At 38.0% G+C, this 15,168-nt stretch overlaps 1 protein-coding gene across 1 annotated transcript in view; it reads right to left on the reverse strand.

The window, feature by feature from the left end:
• Nucleotides 1–15,168, reverse strand: part of CNTNAP4 (contactin associated protein family member 4) — a 258,405-nt gene that overhangs the window by 64,494 nt on the left and 178,743 nt on the right. The window contains exons 11-12 of the mRNA XM_064580174.1: nucleotides 10,000–10,106; nucleotides 6,007–6,126 (exon numbers count right to left, since the gene is read on the reverse strand). Coding sequence (XP_064436244.1) covers nucleotides 6,007–6,126; nucleotides 10,000–10,106 — 227 coding nt within the window. The remainder of the gene's footprint in view (nucleotides 1–6,006; nucleotides 6,127–9,999; nucleotides 10,107–15,168) is intronic.

A 15,168-nucleotide genomic window follows, 5' to 3' on the forward strand; every position in this document is an offset into this window, starting at 1 on the left:
GGTCCTACCAGTGTGTCTCCCTGAAGAGACTTCTAATATATGGATTGTACGTAAAGCACCTAAGTAATTAAGAACTTGATTTATCTTCTACTGGCTGCTATTTTTTAGCGTGATAACAGTGTAAAGAAAAAACATGCTGTTTAAGCAACACAGCTGCAGAGCTCGTGTTCCTTCAGGATTCATAGCAGAGGGTGATAGATGTGACTAAAACCTGGGAGGTCAGGTAGGAAGAGCTGCGTTCAGGAAAGCCTGGGAGAAGAAAGGGAAGAACAGCCAGCATTGTGGAGCAGAGCGTGATGTCCACAAGGCTGCATCTGAATAATGATCGTTAGTTATTAACTCTCAGAACTATCAAGAAGGCCTTATTGTTGAAATCCCTAAAGTAAAATTTTATTGTTATAAATCTCATACTCTCCAGCCTTCCCAGGGGAGGGTCTCAGGAGCTCCTGTCTCAGAAGCACACGGAGAGCTCCTTCAGAGAGCAGAGAACCAGGCCTTGGTCCTCCAATTTACTGAGTCAGCAAAACTCTATCCAGGCATCTTGGTGGTGGTACAGTGGGACAGAGTGAGTTAAAGCCAGGGAATTAGCATTTGCACCAAAGTCTGAGAGCCAAGGCCCTAGCACTCATCAATCGCTCCCCACTAAAATAATTGTCCTGACAATGCGATGTTTGAGAATGAGAACTGGATTTTTTTAAAGTTATACATTTGCAAGTTACTGATTCAACATTTTGTCTTGTTTTTATAATTATTATACTTGATTTATATAACTAGAGAATATGTTATTGGCTACAAGCAATGAGACATTGATAGAATGTAGCCTTTTCTAGAAGAAAAATGTTCAGGCCGGGAGAAAAGAGGTTTTAGTCCCTCACTGCTCCCCAATGATTCTTCAGCCCGCCTTTACCCAACCTCCCTGCTTTCCTCATTTGCAAAACCAGATCAATAGGACATGTTTCAAGCTGTAACATTATTTTTCACTGGGTTGTTACATTCTGGGATTGTCACTTTAGTGTGAATGTATTTCAATATTCCGGGGCCTCTGACAGCTAAGACAGCCACTTAGCTGTCTCCTCCCGAATTATCTGTGTCTCTGCCCTCAATGGCTTGCTTTTCAAAGGCTTTAAATGTTGTGAATGTCCTCTTCTGCATCAATACTTTCTGATAATTTTGCTGAAGCACCTTTCACCTCTCTCTGTGTGTATATACATATTTCCTTCATGTCTCTTAGAGTTGTTACAGTTAGCATGAGACTTCATTGACTAAGGCACATACCTCGTAAAGTAATATGACAAGGTAAATGCTGATTTAATAGAAATGGAATAATTCATTCAATTAAATGAAATTGATAATTGCCTTATCATTTAGATAATGTAAGTTCACATGGCCTATAAATTTTAGAATTATTCCATAGAAAGATATCATGCACATGGGTGTTTGTATGTGTATAGACTCAATACTCATTATTTGCAGGTCCTCATTATTTGTGAATCACTTACTCACTACAATTTATTTGTACCCCCCAAATCAATGTGCTCTTGGACATCTGCAGACACGCACAAAGCAGCAGAAAGCTTGAGTTGCCCAGTAGACACGCATCCAGCTGAAGCTGAACCAGGCCACACTCTGTCTCCTTGTTTCAGCTCTCATACTGTGACATGTATCTCATTTGTGGTCTATTCAGTGCCATGTTTTTTCCATTTCTGTGCTTCTTCTTATGATTTCACTGCTTAAAATGGCCTCCAAGGGGGGTGCTGAAGAGCTGTCTAGTATCCCAAGCACAAGGAGGCTGTGATATGCCTCACAAGGAAATGCACGTGCTAGAATAAGCTTCACCGAGGTGGGAGTTATCGTGCTGGTGGCTGTGAGTTCAATGTTGATGAATTAACCGTGTGCATTAAATAAGGTGTCTTCAACCCGAAACACAAGTCAAATGAGGTTATGTATTGATCGGCTGATGCGAATGCTCTGACCAGAGGCTCACAGGAACCTAATCTTACTGCATTTCCTCTAGGAGCGAATGGTCCAATTTTGGCTAATTCAGTGTCTATGGCTGCTTTGCAGAAAGTAACTATCACGGGTAATGAGAACCGTGTGTGTGTGTGCGCGTGTGTGTCTACTATGTTTCTTAAAGTTTTAAAGATTCGAGATATTTATCAACTTAGAGGTATCTGATTTGTAAAATCCAACCTTTTTAAAGCACGTCCACGTGACTACTACAGGACGCATTTGTGGGAAGACAGGACTCACAGGGTTGCACTGATAGATTCTTCAAGCTCATTCACAACCCAAGCTGGACAAACAGGAAACATCAAAAAGTTAGTTGACACCTAAAGTTCTGTGTTTCATTTGCAAAGTTTTCCTTTCCTCTCTGTGAGGTATTTTCAAACTTATTATGTTTAATTCTCCCATTCTCTGTTTTGTATAGCTTGAGAACCACAGGCCCAAAACAGCAAATCTCCGAGCTGGGTACACTTAAGAACCAATTGGGAAGATTTGTAAAATATTGATCCTATTGTCTCACCCCAACCATTGTGTCCTAACCTCTTGACTCAAGGTGCTGCCTGGAAATCTGTATCGTGTGGAAGGGGGAACTTAGCGGAGGGGACAAACGTGGGTATCATCAGCTGTCCGAGGTTGCTTTCATTTTTGGGGCAGTGCTATGCTCTGAATGTTTGTGCCCCCTCATTCATATGCTGAATCACCTAACCTCCAAAGATAATGAATGGTATTAATGGTATTAATAGGGGGTGCTTTGCGGAGGTGATCAGGTCATGAGGGTGGAGGCCTCATGAATGGGCTTAGTCCTCTTATAAAAGAGACCCCACAGAGCTATTTCCATCATGTGAGGATACAGGAAGTCTGGCCCAGAGGAGGCCCTCGCTGGACTATGCTGGTGCCCTGATCTTGGGCTCCCCAGCCTCTAAAACTGTAAGGAATAAATTTCTGTTGTTTGTAAGCTACCCAGTCTGTGGTTATCTTGCTACAGCAGCTCAAACAGACTAAGACAGGCAATGTCCTCAATGGTTGTGAAAGCAAATGGAAGCCATCTGGTTGTGTTACATGAAAAATCTCTGAAGATACATTCTAATTTTCTAATTTCCCTAAATATCTGTTGCCATGGTTTTACCACCATCCTCCAGTTTTTAGAATTACATATTAATACAAAGGAACTTTTGGTCCCATGTTCAACTGCCTTCTCAGTTGCTCTCAACATGCTCAACTGCCTCTGAATGTGTCACAGACGTGTCAAACTCAAACTGTAAAACTGAGCTGCTGTCTTTCCCCTCAAACCTCTCTCTCTCTTTTCTTCTTTCTTTTTCTTTTCTGTTTTTTTTTTAGGTAGGGGTAGAGGGAAAGAGAGAATCTTAAGCAGGCTTCACGCCCAGTGCTGAGCCAGCACGGAGCCCAATGCAGAGCTTAATCTCACAACCATGAGATCATGACCTGAGCTGAAATCAAGAGTCGGATGCCTAACCGACTGAGCCACCCAGGCGCCCCCCGTTCAAACCTTCTCTGACCACATCTCAAATAATGGCAACTCAACTACTCCAGTTGCCCAACTAAAAATGTGGTGTTATTTTTGTTTCCTTCTGTTTTCTCACACCTCACATGTATTCAATGAGAAAGTCGAACCTCCCTCCCTCGTCCACACTGCTATTATCCAGTGCAAGCCACCACCATCATCTCGCATGGATCCTTACACTACTTGAACTGGTCTCCAAGCAGGTCTCTATTCCTGTTACAGACATACAGATGGACATAAATTATATACACATACATATAGATCTATACCTTATATATATCCATGCATATGGGTGTGTGTGTGTGTGTATGTGTGTACCTCTGCTCCTAAATGGGCACTTTCCGACATCATGATCCCACCAAAGGCAGTCAGATGGCATCCATCATTGCTTAAAACTCCCTGGTGTTTTCTCGTCTCATTCAGAGTAATGAGACTTCCCCTCCTGGCCCTGCCTTACTTGACTGTCTCTTGTTCTCCCACTACTCCCCGATTACTTGCCATACTCCAACCACACTAGATTTGTTGCTATTTTCTGAATGCACCCGGTAAGATCACTGCTCTCAGCACTTAGCACTTGCTATTTCCTTTGCCTGGAATGTTCTTTCCCCAGATACTCACTGCCTGATCTTAAGTAGTGAATCCCCCTCTGAAACACCTGCTACTTCAATGTAGTATTTCCTTTTTCTGTTTGTTTTGCTCCAGAAAACTGTGACTTCCTGACAGTGCTATTCAATGCAAACTTTCCGCAATGATAGAATAGGTGGCTGCTGAGCAATTAAAATGTGACCAGTGAGACTGAGAAAAGTGGGCATTTAGTCTTATTTTTGTTAATTTTAATTTTAATTTTTAAAGCTTATTTCCATTCACTTAGTTTCATTAATTAGTTTTAATTAAATATGAATTGAAGTCGGCATTTGTTGCCAGTGGCTAATACAGAAGACAACACAGTTCATCTAGAATCCATTGTTTTGGGTTTGATAGTGAAGGGATCAAGATTCTTTTTTACGACATTTATCTACAGCCCCTCTCACCAACACCTCTGGCTGAAAGACCGTCTTCCCTTCACTGTGTATCAACGCCACCTTTGCAGTAAGTCAACTGCACGTACATGAGTCAGTCTGTTTAGCTATTTTGTTTCACGGATCTACTTGTTTATCCTTATGCCGGTCACACACAGTTTCACTGAGCCTGTCAGTAGAATGTCTTTATATCTATTAGAGTTGAGTCCTTCAACTTCATTCTTCCAGATTGATTTGGTTCTTCCTGTCCCTTCAAATCTGCTGACAAATTTTAGAACCTGCTTGCCAGTTTTCACCAAAACAGTTACATCAACCAACAAATAAACACCCCACTGGAATTTTAATTCAGACTTGTACCAAATCAAAACCTACATGGGAAGAATTGATATTTACACCATACTGAGTTTTCTAATCAATGGAATTTTTATATTTCCTCATTTATTTAGAATTTTAATTTATCTCATGAGCATTTTATACTTTTCTATGTAGAAGTCATGCATATCTTTCACTAGGTTTATTACCATGTATTTGAGATTTTTTATGTGATTGGCAATAAAATCTTCTAAAACTTCATTTTGCTTACTGCTGGTATGCAGAAATGAAATGTAGTTAATTTTTATATTAATTTGATACCCAGTGATCATTCTAAATTTTAATAGTTTATCTGTGTGTATATATATATATATTAGTATATATACATATACTAAAATATAACCTAGTCATAGACAAATAATGAGAATCAATAGGTAACGTGGTCATAGACAAATAATGAGAATCTTAGTTCTACCCTTACAGTACTTACATCTTTCCTTTCTCTTTCTTTATTACACTGGCAAGGACCTCCAATATAATGGTGAACAGAGTGATAATAGCAGGCATCCTTGTGTTAATGCTGGTAACAGGGGTAAAGCTTTCAATATTTCACCATAAAGTGTGATATGTGCTACACGATTTTTTTGTTAGTACTCTTTAACAAAGTAAGGAAATTTCCTTCTATTGGTAATTTATTGAGTTTTTACCTTCTCTTTTATCATGAACGGATGTTCAATTTAATCAAATACATTTTCCTTGACTATTAATTCCTATTTAAATTTATGTAAGTAAAGAATTCAAGAACACAAGTCATGTTTACCTACTTTTAAAAAGTAAGTATTTTTCAAAGCTTTCACATGTATCAGTCTTCTCAGAGAAATAGTCTGTCCTTTTTGTTTGGGGACTTAATAAGATACATCTATTATTAGATGTTCTACACAGATACCAGATTCATTGAAAATAATGAAACATTTCTAAATCATTACCATTAAACTATTTTTTAAAGATTTTTGTTAAGTTCTTCCACTGAACAATATACATTTTAATCAAGTTGCAAAGGAGGTCAACTTTCTACTAGTTTCATTTTAAATTTGTGTGTTTAAAGCATTCATGCAAATTTAACTATTAAATGAAAGTTGAGTAACTCACCAGTCATATTGCAATATAGAAGAAAGGGTTCCAGAGGACCACTTCCATCTGAATCTACATAGTAAAACCCTGAAGTGTTTCCTCTGTGCTTATAGGATTCACATGACTGCTCATAGATAGCTGTAAGAAAAAAAAATGGATCCTCATAAATGGAATAGTATAAAAATAATCTCTTAAATTTTAATTTGGACACAAAATACACCAAGTTTTGAAATTTAATATGTATATTACTGACCATGAGAAAAGGTAAAACATACTTTAAAACAAAACTCATTCTTTTTTTAAAAAAATTAACATGGATGAAAGGTAATACAGAAAAAGGCAGAATGACATTAAATTCTGTGGCATTACCTTTTGTCATTAAGAAAATATGAGATTATTAGTCAAAATAAAAATAATTTTTACATTAGGTAAAACAACAAAAGAGAAGGTATGTGTTTTAAATATCAAAATGCTTATAAGTATAATGTAACATCCATTTCGGACATCCACCCAAATGGATCTTCTGACATCCATTTTGGAATTTCTAGTGTCACCTTGTAATAACCTCACATCTGAAACACAATAGTATAATCTCCTTAAATAATCTGCTTTTAAACTGGAGGGTATTGTGCTGAGCAAAATAAGTCAATCAGAGAAAGACATGTATCATATGACCTCACTGATATGAGGAATTCTTAATCTCAGGAAACAAACTGAGGGTTGCTGGAGTAGTGGGGGGTGGAAGGGATGAGGTGGCTGGGTGATAGACATTGGGGAAGGTATGTGCTATGGTGAGCTCTGTGAATTGTGTAAGACTTTTGAACCACAGATCTATACCTCTGAAACAAATAATACATTATATATTAAGAAAAAAAAAAGGAAGAAGATAGCAGGAGGGGAAGGATGAAGGGGGGAAATTGGAGGGGGAGACGAACCATGAGAGACGATGGACTCTGAGAAACAAACTGAGGGTTCTAGAGGGGAGGAGGTGGGGGGATGGGCTAGCCTGGTGATGGGTATTAAAGAGGGCACGTTCTGCATGGAGCACTGGGTGTTATGCACAAACAATGAATCATGGAACACTACATCAAAAACGATGTAATGTATGGTGATTAACATAATAAAAAAATTATTTTAAAAAGGAAAAAAAATAATCTGCTTTTATCCACAATTATGTAATAGAAAAATTTTAAATAATGTAACTGTTCTCCTTTCTCATATAAAATTATCTATAGATAAAATCTTTAAAAAAATTGACCAAGGCTCCTCATCAATAATTTTAAAAGTATTTTATAAAAGAAACTTTCTGTAATGCCCTGTAATGAGAATTTAATATAATTAAAACTGGAAGCAAAAGAAATATTTATATGAAATATGCCCTCAAGTGGTCTCAATATGTTTTAATCCATAATTGGATGTTTTTGAGAATACAATTATACATTTGCCATGTACAAAGTTTGATATTAATAACTGTATATGATGCACATCTTATTGAACACTTGGCCACATACACTTATGATTTCCATCAAGCTTTTTATTTTATGAAATGAGAAGTAAGTCATGCCCTGAATGTCTTTCCTTGACCTAGTCCAAATTTTTGAAAATTATATTAATGACAACTTAAACAATATGAAATAATGTAGCTAATTTGCTCAGTGTTACAGTGATTTTGAATAATCATACAAATTTACTTCTCCATTCCTCCACAGTCTGATGGTTTTATTTTGTTCCTATTATATATGACATAGACAAAAATATAAGCATGGATTGTTTTAGAGTCACATTTATATTTTGTGCAGTGAAACAGGCAAGTAAAAATGGTTAGTTTATTCACTTCTGTATGCACATATACATATGTTCATAAATTCTTTGAAAGAGGCTGGCAGGATAGACTCACGACTTGAGAGTCAGGGCTGGTAGTAGAAAGGACACGTGATTGCATGAGGGTAATTAGGAATACATTTGCTTTATGTGTATTGCTTGACTCTTTATAACATGACTGTTTACAACATATTACTTTCTAATGAAACCTTTTATTTTTTTTTCTTTTTATCATGTTAATCACCATACATCATTAGTTTTTGATGTAGTGTTCCATGATTCATTGTTTGCGTTTAACACCCAGTGCTCCATGCAGAACGTGCCCTCTTTAATACCCACCATCAGGCTAACCCATCCCCCCACACCCCTCCCCTCTAGAACCCTCAGTTTGTTTCTCAGAGTCCATAGTCTCTCATGGCTCATCTCCCCCTCCGATTCCCCCCCTTCATTTTTCCCTTCCTGCTATCTAATGAAACCTTTTAAAGACTGCATCCCTGCCCCTTCCCCTATTTATGCTAACGATGGTCAAGGCTTCACTATATCCAGGTTTGTCATCCTGGCCCCATTTCTCAGAATGGTTATTGGCCAAAACCCTTCAGTTCCATTTGGACTATCTGTTCAAGAACTTATTCATCAAACTGTGGCCACAGATGAAAATATTTTATTTATCCAATTTTTTTCCTCAGAGTTGTTTGTGTTTATATTTAGATTTGGTCATTGATAATAATTACAAATAAATAGTTAAAACACATTCGATTAGCTTTTTGTTTTGAGTTAGTTACTACAGTTAGGATGACGGAGGATGTAAGAAAGTAAAGTAGACAGCTAGCTGGGTAACTTGGCTTCTGGTTTCAGTGAGGTGTGGCTTTAGCAACAGGAGGCATTCTTTATGATATTGTGAGGCACTCCAACAGATAAACAGATGCCTTAGGAATGATTCCGGCTGCGGGGGTACAGGTCTGAGGGGTGATGCCAGGAGCTCCTCCCGCTCACGCCCTTGCCAGCCCTGAATCAGGACTTCCGAGGGTCCCTTACAGAATGTCCAGGGCTGGGAGCCCAGGATTCCAGTCTCAACTCTAGCAGGAATACAAAGTAGCACACAGTGAAGAGAACAGGAATGAGGAGTCTGATGACATAACACCCTGGCCTGAAGTCAGGGCTACAGGAGATGGGAGTAGGAATTAAGTTGCCTGGCAAGGTCAGTAATGACATGAGAAAAATGGGCGCTTAGATCTCCCCATCATACATACGGAAAAAGTGGACATCAAAATGAAATGAGTCTTACAACACATGCAAACATTTCTTTCTTTTTTTTTTTTTTAAGATTTTATTTATTTATTTGACAGAGACACAGCAAGAGAGGGAACACAAGCAGGGGGAGTGGGAGAGGGAGAAGCAGGCTTCCCGCTGAGCCGGGAGCCCAATGCAGGGCTCAATCCCAGGACCCTGGCATCACGACCTGAGCCGAAGGCAGACGCTTAACCGACTGAGCCACCCAGGCTCCCCAACATGCAAACATTTCATCAGAAAAATTGCATGGTTTATAATATAGGAAGAGTGTTGGTTATGATCCCAGGCTCTGGAGCATAATTGCAAGTGTTCACATCCTCACTATGCCTCAGCTATTTAAGGAGGCTGGGGCAAGGTGATTAATCTCTCTCTGTTACTTCATTAGTAAATTGGGGATAATAATAATACCCACCCACTAAGGTGGTCATTAGAATTCAAGGAGTTGGGACATATAAAATACTAGATCAGTGCCTGGCATTTAGAAAATACTCAATAAAATGAACTATTTAATGATTAACATCATTATCTGCCATCCTTATTTCATTATCCTCATTAATGGGGTTGCCAGGGAATTGAAGGATTATGTATTCTGCATTGTTTATGTTTATCCTTAGCTGCCTTTTGTTTTCTATACGTATTTCCCCTTTGCCAGCTCTCCTACTCTTCTCTATCCTGTTTAATGTTATCTATTTCTATAAGCTACTTTGACAACTTCTTGAAAAGAGGTGTGGATTGAAAATAAACTAGAAAGCAACTGGATGCTAAACTTCAGGGTTGTGCATTCCAGTACATGGAACATGGAATACATGGAATACATGGAATATGCACACAGCCATGGAAAGGGAAACGGAACAAGGAAATCAGAACAGAGGCAAGAAGCAGCAGGTGTGTTCAGCTTACAGTTGTGGCAGGTAGCCCCCGTGTAACCAGTGTTTGCACAGTTGCAGTGAAAGGTGCTCCAGGACTGGGAACATTCACCACCGTGTTCACAATAGTTCGGCAAACACCTACGAGAAGGTGCAGATGCAATCACTACTTTTCATTCTGAGTGATCATAAAATGTTGATCAGTTATACACGGTCGTGTGAGAGAAGAATGTCAACAGTAACAGAAAGGGTAAATTCAGCGTGACTCGTGGTTATTCAGTCTGTCGTCAAGGTGGTTTAATCACGGAACCAAACCTTCGATCAATAAATTCATCAGATTTCAACCAATTCTCAGGTAGTTGTGACTGCTTCATTTTCAACATGTGCTACTATATCAGAGTCCTTTCTTTTCTCTCAGTGACAAAACACTAATTCAATACATTGCCAGAAATATCAATAGCTTACATAAAATAACAACATTTATTTAATCATATTGATTTCCTACACTGAACATTTACAAGAAGGAATAAAGAAGAGAGAAGAAAAGAAGGAAGTAGGAGGGAAGGGTGTCTTTATTCACTTTCTGAGTAAAGTGAAGACCTCCAGGAATGTTGAAGGTGCACTGGATAGACACACGAATTCCTAGCAGTGTGTTAGGGTGCTCCAGGCTGCTGAATGGAACTCACAGGGGCTCCCAGGATATTTTAACTTTTCAAGAGAAATATAGGCATACTCAGTATCTGACCAAGACTGGACAACTTCCTAGCTTGAGACAGTTCAATTTCAACATTAGATCGTAATACTTTCCTTTTAGTGACGTCCTATCTGTAAGAAGCTGGATTTTCAGTAGTTGATAAAAAAAAAAATAAAACAACCCAGTACCAGGTGAAATCAGTGTGGAACAAAAATGAGGGTGGTGGTGTCTGACCTGACCCCAAGCTTTGAACTGTTGTGCAGTACTCAACAGGTAAACACATGTAATTACGAAGGAGTTGTTTAATTCAAAATAAAATTAAAATATTTTCAAATTACATAAATACTATATATAATATATATACTGACATTTACAACTATATGAATTACATACATATAGACATATATAGATAGATGTATATATTATATTTGTAATATATATATATTCCTTTTTCAAAGAGTTACTAAATTTTAGTACATAAATAAGTTGTTTGGACCTAAGCTACTTTTTAAATGAAAGTGTTAGTTATATTTTCGGGCTTGGAACACTATGAGAAAAATCACTGAAATACATAGGGTGCTGTGGACAACAAAGCTGGGGAGCTTCTGGTATCAACTTGAACAGCCCTGATCAGATTATTGATGCTTTTTAGAATTCAGATTGAAAGGTATATTGAGACCAAAGCTTGAAATGCTTTCTTTTACCCCAGAATAAAAAAATAAACTGTGAAGCATGTCAAGAATGCACTCATACTGGGGTTTCTGCCACCTCTATTATTAAAAAACTAAGGATGGGAAACTTCATGTTTCACTTATAGGATTTCTCCAATTTTAACTGAAAATAATGTTATTGATTTTTCCTGATTATAAAAAATAGATACCCACTGTACAAAAATCAAATGATCCAGGAAACGACAGAGAAGAAATATAGTTTATAACCTCTTATACAAAAGTCACCACTATAAACATATATACATGCATTTGTGTGTGAGGTTGTATTTATAAATATAATCATATGTTATTTTACAACCTGCTTTTTAAGGGTTCACAAATAAGTAATGGGCATCTCCCACTGCCAACTAAGTTTACATAAATTTTAGCATTTTTATAGATTCACAGGAATCCATTCAAAGAATATTTCACCATGTATTTAATTTTTGAAGCATTTCAAGTCAATAACAATCTAGAAGAAAGAGGGAGATTAAAACAATAATAACCCTAGTTGGTGATCAGAAAAGAAAAGGACAGAGCAGGCTCTTCTTTACAGACCTCAGCCATGTTTTAAAAGGGGGCAGATGTAAGCGGCTATACCTAAGATCCTAAAGAATGAATACTTAGTGTGATACGCGTGAAATTTCTATTTGATTTGCTGCTGCTGAAAGATACTGAATTCATTTTCCTTGATTCTTGTTAGGCTTGACTTTTCCCATTTTTTAATTACAACGTGAAGCCTGGATTGTGGATGTTATTTAAATTCACCATGTAGTAGCTCTGTCTGATGAACAGTAAGTAAACTATGGTAAATTACATTGTATAGTGAAGTACTGATTTTCATTCAATGTCTAAACAATTTACACTTTTCTCCTCACTAGTCATTCCAGTACAAAGTGAAACAACCCATCAACCCATTCTCTCTAGCCTCCAACATTTTCCTGTAGACAATTCCATCATTATTTTCATTGCTCATAACTTACATGGGGACATGGGATATGGACAGCAGCTCCCTTGGTGGTCCCGTCCTCAGTTCCACCGAGGGACTGACTGCCCTCAGCCCTCAGTCACCCCCCACCCAGATTTCTGACGTAGGGCCACTTCCCCTGCATGTGCACAGAGAACAAAGGGAGGGCTTCTAAATGAGTGTGTGTGTGTGACTGTGTGGAAGGAAGATGTGAGTGTGTAAGGGCTGTGGGAGTGATCTTATAAGTGTGTGCATGTGTGTGAGTGTGCATATGTATGGATTAATGAGTGAGGAGGTAGAGGAATGCATGTATAAGGAGTATACGTGTAAGGATTGTGTGTGGTAAAGAGTTTTGGGGTGTGTGAGGGAGCACACAAGTGTATACAGACACGTGAGAGGCTTGTGCAATGGCCATTCATTTATGTGTGTAAAGAGTGTGTGAGAATGACTGTACAAGTGTGAGTGTGAGCACGTGTGCAAATATATGTACACCTTTACGTGTAGGTTTGATCCAACTTAAAGTTACAGTAAAAAAAGAGCTACACTGTTTAGTTCCCATCAGATTTTTAAGTATATTTTTAATGTTCCTGTGTTTTTGTTTTTGTTTTTTTTTTAAAGATTTATTTATTTGAGAGAGCAAGAGTGAGAGAGAGAGAGTACATGAGAGGGGGGAGGGTCAGAGGGAGAAGCAGGCTCCTCGCTGAGCAGGGAGCCCGATGCGGGACTCGATCCCGGGACTCCAGGATCATGACCTGAGCCGAAGGCAGTCGCTTAACCAACTGAGCCACCCAGGCGCCCTAATGTTCCTGTGTTTTTAACTGCAATGTATTAAACCATTAAATTATGTGTTTATTATACATAGATTAATAGTAACCACAATAAATGTGAATGTGCCCCCAGGGGGCTATACAGCTCGGCAGGCAGACATTTCCATGGGACTTCCCTGGCCCCGGGGCGCTGAGATTTGATGCAGGCTCTGCTTCTGAGCCATGTCCTCTTAGCCAACTTCCCCTCCCTGTGCATCTGTTTTCATATTTATTAGAAACAAATACTACTAGGAACAAGCTCTGTGGGTTTTTGTGAGGATTACTTTAAGTACATATTAATTAATTAAAAATTCATTTCAGGGAGGCCCCCTCTATCTGCTAAATGGGACGCTGCCCAATTCATAAATCATTTAATAAACACAATTAGATCTTTAAAATTAAAAAATAAAATTCATTTTAGAACAGTCCTTGCACACAGTCTCTCACACACATGTACACACTCACAAGCTCACTCACATATCCAAAAGCACCCTACATACTCACACCCTCACACAACTCCTCACACACTAACTCATACAAATGCACACACACACACACACAACCATACTATCCCAACACAGGCTCACACTTGTAGGTCATTCACACATGCATTCCCAGACTCCTTGCACACTCACACCATCCTTACACATAGTCATTCCAACTTAAATACTAATTCATGTTAAGTGCTTAGGATATACCCTGGTAAACAGATTTTTAAAAAGACTTTAATAATGCTTAGAAGCTATGTCAATAGGTATAGCACATAAGACCAAAATAAATGAATATACATCTTCTTCTGAATGTAAGAGGATGAGTCTAGAGGTACTTTTGGAAATCTAAAAGGTAAACAAATGCCAAAATTACTTTGATTTTTGCTATTATTTTTAAGATTACTAGGGTGACCGTTAGTCATAAGTTTCTCCTAAAAAAATAAATCACGTATAGCCAGGATCTATCCATAATTTGCTCACTACTTCTGAGAAGTGTTTTTCAGATGTGGTACTAAAACTATACATTCTGCAATTGCGCTGCATCACAGTCCTCTGTTTTACAAGTGCGTATCTCCCCAGATTCCCTGTGTAAGAGGACAGCTTCAGAGAAACCCACATTGGAGAAGTGTGCATCAACTTGTACAGAGAGAACTGTCTGCAGTCTGAGATGGTCAACATGACTATCACTAATAGTGTGGATGGCCGAACCTTCCCAGGGGGCCCTAACGACTGTTGGCCACTGAGAAGTGAGCCCCACCTTGAGAGAGCTGGCTCAGGGAGCCTTGCCACACGCCCTTCCCCAGAGCGGGATTAAGGTTCTAGAGCTGGTATGGATGTAACCTTGAAAAAGGTCACAGGCATTTAGTCCCATAATCAAGCCAATTCAGGTTTACAATCTAAATTCTTTCTTCACATATCATCTTTTATTATAGAAAGATTATTTTCTCTATAAATCAGGTTAAATAAATAAATGATGAATAAATAAATATTCATAGAAAGGAAAGTATGGCCTTCTACTCCGTTGCTAAATGAGATTACAATTACTTTTTTCTACACACAACACAATATCTATTAGTATTCAAAATAGGATCATAGACACTGATAGACTAATGGTCTACCAGGTATAATATACATATAATATATAATAATATTATATATATAGATGTGTGTTTATGTTGATAAAATAGCTCATACAAATAAAAAGTTATTTTTAAAGCTCAGAATTTATATTTATTCAAAATATATATTGAACATTACTACAGGGTAGGGGCTAAGTCTGTCACAACACTGCTTAGTTTTTTTATCTGTAATGGCCATAACACTCCATTGAACTCAATAATTAAAATTAACACTCTTGATATGAAAGCATGACTGGCAAGATTATTTGGCTAATATGCCCATGCCTAAAAATATTTAATTATTAACTATCAATTTATTGTTTTAATTATTAACTATCAATTACTGTTTTACTTGTTCTCTACAACTAACTTCCAAATCTTGAATTATCATGCCCTGTAGTGGAGTTCCTACTGCAA

This window comes from Mirounga angustirostris, unplaced genomic scaffold (assembly GCF_029215605.1).
Source record: "Mirounga angustirostris isolate CCGP_5_RB_7025 unplaced genomic scaffold, mMirAng1.0.hap1 SCAF_16, whole genome shotgun sequence".
NCBI lineage: Eukaryota > Metazoa > Chordata > Mammalia > Carnivora > Phocidae > Mirounga > Mirounga angustirostris.